The 16,107-nt window shown below is 40.4% G+C and overlaps 1 protein-coding gene across 1 annotated transcript; it reads right to left on the bottom strand.

The window, feature by feature from the left end:
• Positions 1-1,539: 1,539 nt before the first annotated feature.
• On the bottom strand, positions 1,540-14,914 carry LOC135469098 (anti-sigma-I factor RsgI6-like). The gene is made up of 12 exons (XM_064747626.1): positions 14,727-14,914; positions 13,022-13,164; positions 12,109-12,201; positions 10,997-11,156; positions 10,179-10,224; positions 9,456-9,623; positions 8,539-8,594; positions 6,516-6,653; positions 4,889-5,060; positions 3,029-3,133; positions 2,067-2,285; positions 1,540-1,773 (listed from the first exon to the last, which is right to left on the bottom strand). Exons 1-12 carry the CDS (start codon positions 14,897-14,899, stop codon positions 1,558-1,560), a joined length of 1,689 nt encoding a protein of 562 aa, XP_064603696.1. The 5' UTR covers positions 14,900-14,914; the 3' UTR covers positions 1,540-1,557.
• Between the last annotated feature and the right edge of the window lie 1,193 nt (positions 14,915-16,107).

The raw sequence follows: 16,107 nt of genomic DNA, 5'->3' as shown, positions 1-16,107 counted from the left end.
AAATCCTTATCGCTAGTGTGTCTTTTCTTGTTTTTTTTTTATTATTTTTATTATCTTTTTGCGCACGTCTTACAAATCTCGCCACCTTGCAGGTGTTAATTTCACATCGGCTTGTTTGCGGAACACACTAAGTTACATAAAGGTAACTTTGAACTGTTCACAACACAGAGGGATAATTAACATGCACCGAGAATACAAGGGATTAAAAATAAATGTAATGAAATATGATCTCAAAAAAAAGTTGACAGCATGAAAATTTGAAGGAAACTGATGTTCTCCCATTAAAGCCTCTAAATCGCTTTGTATTTTTGCCCATAACCATGGAAAACAGTGACAGCTTATTCGATGCGGTTTTTATCCTTTGTCTAGCCCGGCTCGTGTCTTTTTGGTTACATGTACGTATAGTAAGCCTAGCAATTATTTCTGCCAATTTACTGTTATTATTTATTTTCTTTACACGTCCAGTTCAAAAGATAGAGGATATTGCTCAGTAAAGAAATCGTCTCATGGGTTATTTATTTATTCGTTTATTTATTTATTTGATTAGTGTTTTACGCCGTGCTCAAGGATGTTTTGGTGCATTTTGGTGAGAGGAGTCTCATGGGTTACCATTTTCACCTCTCACAAGAAATATGTTTATGATACTCAATCTTCACTATGCAACATTCTATTCATTATTTAAATTTTGACTTTATTGTGACTTTGTGTATTTGAACAAGTTTAAGCAATGTTTTCATATGTATGCCTTCACAGGCTTGTGTTTATAACATGTCTTGTTGCGTGATGTAAGATATGTTAAAGCTGACCGTTATGACGTCATTCTGCTAAGCTTGGATTGGAAGGTCACAAAACAAAATGTTTCTTTGTGACATCATAGCGTCGGGGTGTGTATGACAAAAATGATATCTAACTCTAGCCGGTGAGCTATCCCCTTTAGTAAATTCTGACATTTCACCTTTATATAAATAATAAAATGTGATTGCTTTGATATGTTGGTGAAGAAATCAGATATACACACAGGGTGTCTGGGAAAACCCAACCGTTTAAGAAAGAATGGTGTCGTCCGCATGTTGTTGGGTAATGCATGCACGCAACTGTTAAACACGACACTCAACACAAACTAAGGAAGGAAAAAATAATATCCATATACGATATTTGATGTTCATTTACGACCTTAGATGTTCATACACGACATTTCATGTCCACCAACAAGACATTTGATATCCACGTACGACATTTGATGCCCAAATACATACACGACATTTGATGTTCACAAAAGACATTTGATGTCCATATATTCGACATTTAATGTCCACCGACAAGACATTTGACGTCCAGTGACAAGCCATTTGAGGCTACTATGAAATATCAATGGCTGTACGATGTTCATTGAGGATTCTAATTACAGTGTTGAAGCACTGTTTTCAAAACCGTCTACACATGCGTCCTCTATTGATTTTCATTTATACTTTCATATTTCCACTTTTATGTTGACAACCTAGTCTTATATTAAGAAAAATGCGCCGTTTCAAATTGTGACAGGTTTATTATCTGATGTTAATCGTGGCTGACATGCAAGCTCAAACTATGGTCATTCTTGCCGAGGTCAAAAGAAGTCGTCCGCACTGTCTTCCCGTTGACCTTCACCTTCACCTCGTAATGACCTCGGAAACCTCTGAACGTGAAATCAGTGCCCTTGGAAAGGGGATGAGAGTTTTCAGTTCTCCACTCTTTGTTCACCAGGTTCAGGTAGTGTTGGCCAGCTGCGTTAACCTTGATAACAGAAGATAAAATGGTCTGTCCTAAACAATGCTATACGGGAATTTCCTGTTTATAATTGCTTTGAAACATTAACATTTATGGAAAACTGTTATAATATAACATTGTGCTGGGATCCCGGATGTAGGAGAATGCTCTGAGAAATATATGTCACTTCGAGGGCAAATTTCCTAAAGCACATCATATGGGCTCGACGCAAGCTGGACATTAGAGCACCTCTTACGCTTCTAGCATTCATCTGACATTCAACGTACCCTTTTTGTTTTAATTGCTTGTATGTACTAAACCTTAAATTCTGGCCCCGAGACAAAAGCTGCAGCCTCTCCGCGCCAATGATGTTGACTCCAGAATCCCCAAACCAGGATGCCCTCAACCGACGGATGCGAGAACAACATCCGATAAGCGATGTCGTACCAATCCGCCCGCTCGTGCTCATTGTCCGTCTTCACGTCCAGCTCGGTCGCCCAGATGGGCAATCCCGCCTGCGAGAGAGTATCCAGTCTTTCCTGGTGCAGCAAACATATTGTAATATAAATATATAAATAAACCCTGCCTTCATCGATCTTGTTGGCGGTCAATTACATGTTACCTGTGTTTTATCTGCGAGAGGAAATGTTAGACAGATATGCAGGTTTGTGTGTTCGTTTTCTGGTCACTTTACTGTCCACACATAAGAAGATATATTCACTTTTCATCAAATAGGCCCTGTTGTACTTTTGGTGCTGACTGTTGGGATGTTTACTGTTTGTTTGTTTGGTCTTTTCTATTTATTTTACATTTAGCCACGCTCAGAAATGGCTGGAAAAAAAGACTGCGAATAGACGCGGGTGTAGGAAACCACTGACAGACATTGGTGTAAGAAACCACTGACAGACGTGGATGTAGGAAACCGCTGACAGACGTTGGTATAGGAAATCGCTGACAGACGGTGTAGGAAACCGCTGACAGACATTGGTATTGGAAATCGCTGACAGACGCTCGTGGAAAAAACTACTGACAGATGTGCGTGGAGGAAACCGCCGCCAGAACTTCTTGGAGGAAACTGCTGACAGGCGTCGGCTTCGGACACCACCGAAAGACGTGAATGTAGAAAACGACTGACACATGGGTTTTCCAGTGTGCTGCCCTTACGGTGTATTTCATTTGTGCGAGTTTCTGACAAGTGTAACTCTGCTATATTTTCTCCTAAGCTGAAATTAAAAGATGTTTAAATTCGAAGTTCGAATACAATTTATGCCATGTTTTTCACCTTGATCAGAGCTGGCACCGGTTGATTATTGAAATGACACTGAACTCCAAGCCCCCCGACGTGGGTGTGTGACGCCTTGTAATCTTTAGCCTGAGCCAGGTAATCCTACCAAAGACCACCAGTCCGATCAGTCTCATTATTAACAATCACATTTAGAGAAAAGATATAGCATAGTGATACTTAGTCATCCTATATACAGCTCACATGTGTAATGGGGGGGAGAGATTCAGAAGTGATGCTTGAACATCTTATATACAGCTGACATGAGGGAAGGATTCAGTAGTGATGGTTGAACATCCTGTATACAGCTCACATGGGGGGAAGGATTCAGAAGTTATGCTTGAACATCCTATATACAGCTGACATAGGGAAGGATTCAGTAGTGATGGTTGAACATCCTGTATACAGCTGACATGGGGAAGGATTCAGTAGTGATGGTTGAACATCCTGTATACAGCTCACATGAGGGAAGGATTCAGTAGTGATGGTTGAACATCCTAAATACATCTGACATAGGGGAGGGAAGGATTCAGTAGTGATGGTTGAACATCCTGTATACAGCTGACTTGGGGAAGGATTCAGTAGTAATGGTTGAACATCCTATATACAGCTGACGTGAGGGAAGGATTCAGCTGTGATGGTTGGACATCCTGTATACAGCTCGCATGAGGGGAAGGATTCACTAGTGATGGTTGAACATCCTGTATACAGCTGACATGAGGGAAGCATTCAGTAGTGATGGTTGAACATCCTGTATACAGCTCACATGAGGGGAAGGATTCACTAGTGATGGTTGAACATCCTGTATACAGCTGACATGAGGGAAGCATTCAGTAGTGATGGTTGAACATCCTGTATACAGCTCACATAAGGGAAGGATTCAGCCGATATGGTTGAACATCCTATATACAGCTGACGTGAGGGAAGGATTCAGCTGTGATGGTTGGACATCCTGTATACAGCTCGCATGAGGGGAAGGATTCACTAGTGATGGTTGAACATCCTGTATACAGCTGACATGAGGGAAGCATTCAGTAGTGATGGTTGAACATCCTGTATACAGCTCACATAAGGGAAGGATTCAGCCGATATGGTTGAACATCCTATATACAGCTGACGTGAGGGAAGGATTCAGCTGTGATGGTTGGACATCCTGTATACAGCTCGCATGAGGGGAAGGATTCAGTAGTGATGGTTGAACATCCTGTATACAGCTGACATGGGGGGAAGGATTCAGTAGTGATGGCTGGACATCCTATATACAGCTCGCATGGGGGGAAGGATTCAGTAGTGATGGTTGAACATTCCATATAAATTATAACAAACAAAGAGTTATTCACAGAGTAATACTAATTAACACAAAAGAGAGATCAATCTCGATGCTTATGAGGGGATACAAAAAGAAACAGTGCGAGGAAGTAGAAATAAGTTATATGCTTTAAAGGAGGAGAAAAGCAAATATGAAGTAAAGGTCACCAGACGGTGCATGGAAAAACCACTGAGAAAAGCTCGGTTAAATACATGTTCAGAATGCAAGGTAGGCTTTATCGGCCATATTTTGGAGTGATGATGTTAAGGCATGTGTATCTCAAAACTGGATATTGTGTCTATTCATGTATTATTACATGTAGCCTAACGCAGAAGACTGCCAATTTATTATTATACTTATTATTTATTCAGTATACAGATTACTTTCAATGAAATTAATGATAAAATAGCCAGAAAAAATCATCATAAAGAATATGGTCTCTAAACGACCATGTTAGAATCCAAACATTTAAATCCTTTTCTCCCCGCTGCCACCTCTTAAAGAAAAAATAAAGAAGAAAATATAAACATCACATAAAAACGTGTGCATACGTTGGTACTTCCACCGGATGCCACTACGTTGTAGTCGTTTAGGAATAAGGTTACACTGGGGTCAAGCTGATGGACTGTTTTAAAAACTTTCTTGGTGTAATCCGGGTCGTGAAACGTGTTCTCAAAATAGTCCCCGTGAAGCATCTCATTGTTAACGTCCCAATGCTCCACTCTGCCGGAGAAAAAATTCATGTACCGGAGAAATATTACACAAGTGCCGATAAAGTATTATATAAGTGCCAGAGAAGTATTATGCAAATACAAATGATACAAATGCCGGAGAAGTATTATACATGTGCCGGTACAGTATTATATATGTGCCGTAGATGTATTATACAAGTGAAATAAGTGCCGAAGAAGTATTAAACAATTGCCAGAGAAGTATGGTACAAATGCCAGAGAAGTAATATACAATCGCCGTAGAAGTATTATTCAAGTGCGGGAAAAGTATTATGCAAGTGCCGGAGAGGTATTGTACTAAGCGCCGGAGAAATATTGTACAAGTGCCTGAGAAGCATTGTACTAAGTACCGAAGAAGTATTATACAAGTGCCTGAGAGATATTGTACTAAACGCCGGAGAAGTATTATACAAGTGCCTAAGAAGTATTGTACTAAGTACTTGAGAGGTATTGCACTAAGTACCGGAGAAGTATTATACAGGTGCCAGAGAAGTGCTATACAAGTGCCTAAGAAGTATTGTACTAAGTACTTGAGAGGTGTTGCACTAAGTACCGGAGAAGTATCATACAGGTGCCAGAGAAGTACTATACAAGTACCGGAGAAGTATTGTACTAAGTACCAGAGAAGTGTTATACAAGTCCCAGAGAAGTATGATACAAGTGCCAGAGAAGTAATTCACAAGTGCCGGAGAAGCATGATACAAGCGCCCAAAAAGTATTATACCAGTGCCGGAGAAGTATTATGCAAGTGCCGGAGAAGTATTGTACTAAGTGCCAGATAAGTATTATAGAAGTCCCAGAGAAGTATGATACAAGTACCATAGAAGTAATAATCAAGCGCCGTTGAAGTATTATTCAAGTGCCGGAAAAGTATTATGCAATTGCCGGAGACGTATTGTACTAAGTGCGGGAGAAGTATTATACAAGTGCCGGAAAAGTTTTACATGTATTTGTGAAATGGCTTATAAACCATTAAGCACTGGCACAAAGCTGTAATTGTTGACCTTGACCTGAGATGCAGCTATACGGAGAGTGATTATAGGAGGAAGGATGCGGTGAAGGTATGCGCAAGGAAATGCTAATCTACAGACGTATCCCTATATACTGACTCTGAAGACACCGTATTTCGTTTATTTTATATAACTTTACTTTATTTATTAGATACTTTTCAAGCACATTTCAGAAAATATGTTAGACTGGGATTTAACGTGTACCACATCGCCAGTATCCCACGACCATTCGCAGGTTACCGAAAGACCTTCTCATGAATTGTTTATGTATACTCACTTTGAATTATCACTGCCGATGAGCTGGTTTCATCCGTCTTGAATTCAGTTATCATATCATTTTATTCTTGATACATGAAATTAACATGGCCACAGTGAAAATAAATCGAGCAATGTTTATGCCAGATCACAAAAGTAAAGAGTAGAAATTAGTCACCTACAGGCCTTTGTATCGTAGAACTGTGTCGTGTATGTGCTTCTGCACGACGCTGTTTTGTTCATCATGTGGTAGTTTGGTGACCCAGGAGGGAAGATGATGAGCACCATTCCATATGAGATTGTGACCACGAACCTTTAGTCTACAAACAAGATAGACAGACCAAGATGATCAGTGATGTGACCGATAGCGCTGCGTGTGCTTGGGTGAACTACACTGGGACAAAAACATGGGTAATGATTGCTTGCTGTTTAGCGCCCTATAAAGGTAATGGCTGACCGTGTTTAACGCTCTATAGAGATAATGCCTGACTGTTGTTTAACGCCCTATAGAGGTAATGACATGACTTGTTTAACGCTCTTTAGAGGTAATCACTGACTGTTGGTTAAAACCCTATAGAGGTAATCACTGACTGTTGTTTAACGCCCTGTAGAGGTAATGACATGACTGTTGTTTGACGCCCTATAGAGGTAATGACATGACTGTTGTTTAACGCCCTTTAGAGGTAATCATTGGCTGTTATTTAGCGCCCGAAGGAGGTAATGACATGATTGTTGTTTGACGCCCTATAGAGGTAATAGTTGTTGTTTAGAACCCTATAGAGGTAATGACTGACTGTTGTTTAACCTCCTTTGATTTGATTTCAGTCACGAGGTCATGAACATGGCACTTACAGGACTGTGGTCAAGTTTTAGAAACTGGAGATCGATGGAAACCCACCACACCAAGTAAGTTACCTGACAAACCTACGTGGTGTGAAGTGCCCGGACTGGACTCGAACCCACAACCTGGCCAGTTGTCTGCACTGAGACAGCCTAGAATATTTGGCCTGTGTTCCACGGTTGCATTGCAATCATTGCGACCACCAATCTAGTGAGTAGCCTATATGTGCGTGTAATTTGTTTATGTGGACGTCACATGACAAAGCCATAGGTAGATATTTGTACCTGTTAATCAAAACAACAGCTCTAACATAACATTATCTTACAAGTAACCAAGGGTGGCAGCTCAATATTTTTACCTTCATCAGCACTAATCCCCGGCTCCCAGCTCTGTACACTCCATTCACCACTCTAACAACCCGCTACCAAGTTGTGTAACTATTCCACCCCCTAAAACCCTGGTACTAGGCTGTATACATTCTATTAAACTCGAGCCTCAAGTTATGTAAATATCCATTCAGACCACTACAACCCCAGTCCCAAGTTTTGTACACTCTATCCAACTCCCTAACATCTCGTTCCCAAGCTGTGAGCACTATATTCAGCCAAATAAAACCATGGTTCCAGCCTGTCTACACTTTATTAAGATCACTAAAACCCATCCACAAGCTGTGTACATTGAATTCCTCCATTAAACCCTTGACCCAAGTTGTGTACATTGAATTCCTCCAATAAAACCCAGCCACAAGCTGTGTACATTGAACTCCTTCCCTAAACCTTTGTCCCCACCTGTGTATATTGTAGTCCTCCTCCAAAAGCCAGTCCCAAGCTGTGTGCATTGAATTCCTCCACTAAAACCTGGTCTCAAGCTAAGTACATTGACTTCCTTCACTAAAACCCAGCTCCAAGCTGTGTACATTGAATTCCTTCACTAAAACCTTGTCCCAAGTTGTGTACATTGAATTCCTCCACTAAAACTCGGTCCCAAACTGTGTACATTGAACTCCTCCACTAAAACCCTGTCCCAAGTTGTGTACATTGAATTCCTCCACTAAAACTCGGTCCCAAACTGTGTACATTGAATCCCTCCACTGAAACCTTGTCCCAAGTTGTGTACATTGAATCCCTCCACTAAAACCCAGCCCCAAGCTTTGTATATTGAATTCCTCCACCAAAACTCGGTTCCAGGCTGTTTACTATCTATATTACTCCATTGAAAATGGTTTTAAGCTGTGTACTGAACAGTGCTCCACTAAACCATACAATCCAAAGGGCGGCTCCAAGCCGTGCCCAGTTACACTTGCCGCTCAGGCCTTGGATAAAACCATTGACCTTGACCCACATGCACAATAACAAATAACATACCCATGACTCCTCAGTATTTTGATTGCCTTTTCCCCTGTTGCGTAATCTATATGTCCCTATTTGGAAAAAGAAAATCAAATTGTTGATTGAATTTTTACAATATAACCTTTTACGAAAACTTGATATATTATCACATATTGCCAAACCCAATCGTTGAACCATATAGATTAGAGATAATTGCATAAAAGTATAATCAATGCGTGATTTTGCCTGACAAGCGCATACGATCCTAAGCTGTTGTCCTCATACATGTACCATGTACATGTAGCAGCTTAGGAATATGAATAGTAAGTATAACTTGGTGCTAGGCATTTTAATAGTTAGTATAAGTTGGTGCTAGACATATTGTTTTATACTTTGTTATATTTATTGTAGCTTATATCGCTACATTTATGCTACATTGTTTTAATACTATTACATATATTAAATGTGATGACCGCACAGCATCTGAGTAATTCTAGACCAGTGACGTCTAATAAATAGCAATTAACATGACTGCATTTTTTACCTAATTCTGCTTAAGCCATGATGCTAGGGACGTGTTATTTGTTACTATTTATGTATTTACATGAACAATTAGAATAAAACCCTAACTGAGGTAAATTGAAGAAAGGCCGCATTTCACCGGTTACGTGTGACCATTGGTCAGCTATCACGCTGCTGTCGCTGCTCTGAGTTTTCTCTCCATGATGTACGTCTTAATTATATTGTTGGCGTATACAGGTATATGAATGGTTAACATATGTTGGCGCTGGGCATATGAATGGTTAGTATACGTTGGTGCTAGGCAATATAAATAGTTTGCACAAATTGGCGCTAGACATTTGAATAGTTAGTACAAGTTGTGCAAGGCATGTGAATAGTAAGTATCAGTCAGTGCTAGGCATGCGGATAGCTGGTTGAAACTGGGAACATACACGGTTTGGTTCCAACTGATGCCATTTCAGAGCATTTTCCGCCACTGCCCAGTTGAAGTTGTCGTAGATAAACTGACGATATTTATGGTCTGAGCCGCCATTGTTGTTGTTGATGACTTTGGCAACCACAGCGGTTCCGAAAGCAAACGCATGAGTCTTCTGAGAAACCTGTGACAGAAGCCAAACGGGTTTACAGGGTCACTGGAGATCTCAAGAAATAAAAGAAATAGAATGAAGGGTCACTTTTTTGGCTTATAATGCATGGTGCCCATTAATGGCCTGACGCATCACTTTGAAGATACACTTTGTAGAGATTCGGGGAGATAAGAAACCAGGCAGTTAATGGATTGACACATTTGCGGCATGCCAATTAAATATCTAACCATATAATTGTTCCATTTAATGGCTGACAAGACAGCGGGAGTTGGGACAACCAAAACAAGCTAGCTGTTGGTGAAAACTGTGCATGGTGCAGAGATCCTATAGCTAAAGCAAAGATGGCGAACAAACACGCTTGATAGAAAGCCACCCAAGGAACATATTCTTTTCTTCTTTTTTTACACAGTTTTATTCGAACTTTATCTGATAATTCATATGTTTAACCATGCAATCTGCAGCACCAATATAGGGTTATAAGAAACTAGGCTACTGACAATGTAAAAGAATTAACACAAGCTCAAAGAGGATCTATCATAGGAACTAGCAAGTTGTAAGACTACTCACATCAATAGAAACCGAGTTTTTGTTGACTCCAGCATCTGTTGTCACTCTTAGAAAGAAAATAAAGATACTCAAATCAAAGCATAAAATCAGCTTCCACGTCCACAATCAGGGCTACGCACTGTTAACATTGTCCAAAAGGCCCAACATTCAGCTCCTGGCTGACATAAGACGGTTTGTTAGATATCTGACGACCTAATACGACTTCCCTCTCAGAACGGCGTAAGCAATAACTTTTATCAGATAAATGAAGTGCCAGGTGATACTGCACTGGACCAAGACAATATACATGTAGTCCATCCTCATCACTGATATTGATTAACAATATTATCCCCGAAGTTATGTATGTATTTATATACGTATATGCTTGGAGTTTTACGTCCAACTTAACGTCCTATGGCGATGAAGAGTTCTTACGTGCGTGTACATATGCTATGTCTTCTTGTGCCAAAGTGCTGTCGTAACCAGTCGCGATATACGGACACCAGGCCAACCAGTCATGTTTCGTTGCTATAACTTCTCAGTGCTGAGGGCCAAGCAAGGTCGCAACAAGTACCATTTCTTAAGGCTTTGGTATGGCCCGACCCGGGTTTGATCCCTGGTCTCCCGACTTCGACCCATGCATTAAACTAAGGTATTATCATGAATCGGTTCACAGGAATTATATAACTGACTAGCCCGATACGCGAGTGTTACTTTTGACTCAGTCTATATGGAATGTTGTATTTTGACTCAGTCGATATGGGATGTTGTATTTTGACTCACTTGATATGGATGTTGTATTTTGACTCACTTGATATGGATGTTATATTTTGACTCACTTGATATGAATGTTGCTCTTTCTGTATTGGTCTATACGTGCGTTAGCCTCAGGTTTCCAGTTGTCAGAGTTTAAGTGTAGTTCCGTCATGGAAGCGGCGTCCACCAGGAAGTCTATGCCCGGGTCAGGACCTTGGAAGTACACTCGGCTCTCCTTCAGACCTGACACACATATGGATACCAATAGATAAAGTACACTTATACCTATTTTTTCTCATATAATTACGCCTTAGATATGCCAGTGGGGCCCCACAATTTTTTACCTGTTTCAGACAGCGTTTGCGTTTCTGTATAAATTCAATGGTTTTGGTTGGGATAGAAATGGGTATATATAGGCATACAGCTAGGCCTAAATTGATGACTCATTTGTAACTTCCCCTCACCTATGTTACACTAGAGAAAAATACAAAATTTACAAGGCAGTTGATGACGATAACTTACCGACGCTTGGGTCCCTTTCACAAAAAGTCGTCTAAGGTCCAAGTATCATTTAGGCGACCACCGTAAGTAGGCTACGAAAAATACTGACTAGGCCATTTCACAAAAGTAAAACTCTCTAAAGCTCACCATACTTAGCCTAGCCGGCTATGTGGCCGCTCTGCATCAGTCTGATTGGTTGAATCAATGCTGCTAATTGGTAAATTATATCCAAAATATATATATCTTAAATTACTATGTATAAACACCAGAAAAAATGTAATAATTTCTCCTTCAGTTCCTTTTTGGCACAGATTGTTAACACAGGGCAATAATTCTCACAACATGAACAACGAAACAACAACAACACAGGTGTTTGGGTGGCTTGTGAGCATAAAAAGACTTTCATGTGCTGTAAGAAAGTGATTTATTCCTCTTTTCTTAGATTCAATATATATAAACTATAAAAATGAGACACGCAACGCTTTTGAAGTGAACTTTGCTGTCTCCTAGACTTCTCCAGGGCTGGCTAGGGATTTTGGTCTAACTTTCAAAATCTAAGACAAAAATCTTTAGCCGATAGCCAGATATTTTCCTTGTGAAACGGTTACCTTTAGAGTTTTTGTAAAGTGAGCCCCTGCGCAGTGATTTGTAATAAACGCACATCGTTTCTATGACAACATGAATACAGTCTGACCTTTGGGTACGACCAGTTGGCCTTTCAGATGAATCCATCCGGAATGAGAAGTGACCGGGTTACGATAAGCCACTGCCACGTAATTAATGTGACCTTAAAGAAAAAATGAAATAATCGAATACCTTTTCATGCCTGTAATAGTGATTAATTCGACTGTATTATGGGTATTACTATCAAGTATATTAAACCGTTTTAATTACCTTAAGTTGACTACTTGTCTTATATACTTTACTGTAAATTTTTATGCATTAGGTACACCTGATGATACCTAAATTTATTACAATGAATATTATATTGAATATCAAGTAAAATTAATATACATAATCGTAATGGATTTATCGCAAATAGATTAACCAGTGATCTATTCAGTAGATTTACCACGTGCTAAAGGGATCTATTCAGTAGATTAACCACGTGCTAAAGTGATCTATTCAGTAGATTAACCACGTGCTAAAGTGATCTATTCAGTAGATTAACCACGTGCTAAAGAGATCTATCTAGTAGATTAACCACGTGCTAAAGTGATTTATTCAGTAGATTAACCACGTGCTAAAGTGATCTATTCAATAGATTAACCACGTGCTAAAGTGATCTATTCAATAGATTAACCACGTGCTGAAGTGATCTATTCAGTAGATTAACCACGTGCTAAAGTGATCTATTCAATAGATTAACCACGTGCTGAAGTGATCTATTCAGTGGATTAACCACGTGCTAAAGTCTATTCACTAGCAGCTTATAGAACAACAGTCAAGTGTTGATAGGGTTTATTTCAATTCCGTGTAGAATACCACTGACATTTTCATCCTGAGGTCTGTAACTTCACCTAGAATGCTTTGACGTTATGCTTAATATGAATCACATATGTGTAAAAACAACTATCGCAATTTGTGTTTGTAATCGTAGCTCGTACCGTTGTTAAGGATATAAGCCATCTCAATCTGGACATGTTGAGACTTTCCGTTGTCGTTCAGGAGTTTTATCCAGGCCTCCATGTTGTACACGTGACCTTCTTTCACATTGACAATTTGCAAGGGTCCTTGGTAATAGTTGTGTCTAGTCGGAAAGAGAATAGGCTGTGTGAAAGAAATATTGGCAGTAGTTGTGTGGATGTGTCTGGTGGAACTCAGGCTGTCCTTAACGGACCTTGGTAATAGTGGTGCCTGGTGGAACACGGACTTAAGGGAACTCTGTAATAGTTGCGGCTGTTGGGACACAGGTTGTCCGTAACGGACATTGGTAATGGTTGTGTCTGGTGGAACGCATGTTGTCCGTAACAGACCTTAGTAACAGTTGTGTCTGGAGGAATAGAGGTTGTCCGTAACGGACATTGGTAATGGTTGTGTATGGTGGAACGCATGTTGTCCGTAACAGACCTTAGTAACAGTTGTGTCTGGAGGAATAGAGGTTGTCCGTAACGGACATTGGTAATGATTGTGTCTGGTGGAACGCATGTTGTCCGTAACAGACCTTAGTAACAGTTGTGCCTGGAGAAATAGAGGTTGTCCGTAACGGACCTAGGCAATAGTTGTGTCTGGTGGAACGCATGTTGTCCGTAACGGACCTAGGCAATAGTTGTGTCTGGGGGAACGTATGTTGTCCGTAACGGACCTAGGCAATAGTTGTGTCTGGGGGAACGCATGTTGTCCGTAGCTCATATTGATAATAGTAGTGTGTGGTGGAACACGGCCAGTCTGTGAGGGTAATAGATGTGTCTGGTAGGACACAGGTTTTATGTCAGGAATTTTAATAATAGATGTGTCTGATGAAACATGACTTGTCTGTAAGGGGCTTTGGTAGCAGTTGTGTCTGGTGGAACACGACCTGTCCGCAAGGGACGTCCATGATACTAGTAGTTATATCTGGTGGAACACGCGCGGCCTATCCGTAAGGAACTTCGGTAATAATTCTGTCTGCTGGAACACGGTCTGTCTGTAAGGGGCCATTGTAGTGCCTGGTGAACGAGCATGGGCCGTGTAAATTGACCTTGAACATAATTTGTCGACAGAGAAATACATTCAGATTAACACTTCTTATAATATATAGGTACGTAATAATAATAATTTTGGCCTGGTGGAACATAGGAGGACACAGATAACTTCTGTAGCCAGAACTGCTCCATGTCAGTGAATGTATATTCCTTGATACTTTTAACTGTTTATAACAAGGAAGTCTCATGTTACATGCACTCATATTGGTATGAAATGATTAAACAGCTCTTGCCCATGTCACGAGCTCAAACCCAGCTCTCGCAGGTTCACCATCGGCATGACGTCCTCTCACTCACCTGACCACCTTCACAGTAGGCCCTACTGATAATTCACATGACGAAACCGATTAAAATGTAAATTTTAGAAAATTATGAAAATGTGTACGATCTTCATCAACGAATTTTGCTAACAGCGTTACAACCGTCGATCTACGGGAAGATGCTGGGTTTTAGTGGTATTTATTTACCACAAATCGTAAGGAGAGACAATCAAATAAAAGTCGTTTGAAGGCAATTAGAAAACAGTGCAGTGGTTTTGTACCAGTCTTAATTTTGTAATAATTATGTCGCAAAAACTTCGGAGATGAATAACATATTTGACACATAAAACATCACGTTAACGTCTCACCTTTCTGCAGCTTTCATTGCATGTTTGCCGGAGTGCTTGTCAGTTGATAAGGTACATTTTATGTGATAACACGCCCAGTTATCCAAGGATTCAAAGTCGGGGTTTTGAAGTATTTCCTGGCCATCTACAACGGCCAGCATGAAGCAAACAACTACAGTGGCAAACCAAAACATGACGCCCGTGATCCGTGTTTGTGTAGGCTTGTGATCTTGACAAGCGCGTTTCAGACTTTAAATACGTTAGTATGCCATCCCTGATAAGGTGGCTGCTCTGACCTAGAAAACTTGCTACTTTGGGTAGGAATATAGGTTACCCTACTGCTGACGAATTCTCACAACATGCATGGACATCGAGACACACTTTGTTCCTCAACGCGATAGTTTGTCAAGTTCGTGAGTTGCTATTTAATACTTCAGCTCACTATTAACAATTCCTAAAATAAACTTTGTCTAGCACTTCATTTAATGTTCTTCGCGCTTAAAATGTCACTATTAGCTTTCATTTTAATTACGTTACAATATCCATGACTTCTGTCTTGCAGAATCACGTTCGGGCCAGAAAGGATGAGGAGTAAAGTGTAAAATTAGATCCATGTCGACTGGAACTAGAGCCTGTAAGATTCACGACAATCAAGTCAACCACAATGACTACTGCTTGAAAGATCTATGACAACCAAGTCAGTCATGCACATAGGCCACCGCTGTTAAGATCTCAGGACCAGTTCTATGTTCTTTCTCGGTTCTATGTTTTAAGAACCTATATCTTCAAGGGATTATATACCAAAAATGATACTTCATTTTGAGAATTCCATCATAGCACCCATGAGCTAATGTGCATATGAGAAGGTGATGGGAAAGGGCCATCACCCACTCACTCATTCTGTGCTCTGAACATGCGTATCATGTGGTTCCACTTGTGGTAATCCGAATTACCTTGTTTTCCAACGCACATGTAATGTAACATTGTTTCAAACTGTTTGTGTCTGAGGGCCTCAGGGTAGATCAACCCAGAGTTAAATGAATATTCGCACTGTATTTTACCCTTTTGAAATAAAGCCATTATTATTATTATATATCTATGACAACCAAGTCAGTCATGCACATAGGCCACCGCTGTTAAGATCTATGACAATCAAGTCAGTCATGCACATTGGCACCCTCTGTTAAGATCTATGACAACCAAGTCAGTCATGCACATTGGCCACCGCTGTTAAGATCTATGCGCTAACCAACCCCTTGGTCTGTTCCAAACGATCTCTGCGATTCGTTGCTATCTTCTGACAGCATTGTTTGCATCTGCTAGCAACAACACTAACCCGTCAATTCCTGGACTCCAACTTACCCGCTGTCGTCACGTGATTGCATAAAATGAGCGGCACTGT

The sequence above is a fragment of the Liolophura sinensis genome, chromosome 6, assembly GCF_032854445.1.
Source record: "Liolophura sinensis isolate JHLJ2023 chromosome 6, CUHK_Ljap_v2, whole genome shotgun sequence".
NCBI lineage: Eukaryota > Metazoa > Mollusca > Polyplacophora > Chitonida > Chitonidae > Liolophura > Liolophura sinensis.
Note: the sequence above shows the minus strand (reverse complement) of the source record. Positions and strands in the feature narration are given on the sequence as shown.

Coding starts and splice junctions, on each gene's coding strand:
- LOC135469098 (XM_064747626.1), bottom strand. CDS start 14,899: ATGTTTTGGTTTGCCACTGTAGTTGTTTGCTTCATGCTGGCCGTTGTA. Junction 12,202..13,021: donor GGCTTATATCCTTAACAACG/GTACGAGCTACG, acceptor TTTTTCTTTAAG/GTCACATTAATTACGTGGCA. Junction 8,595..9,455: donor ATCAGTTGGAACCAAACCGT/GTATGTTCCCAG, acceptor TTTTCCAAATAG/GGACATATAGATTACGCAAC.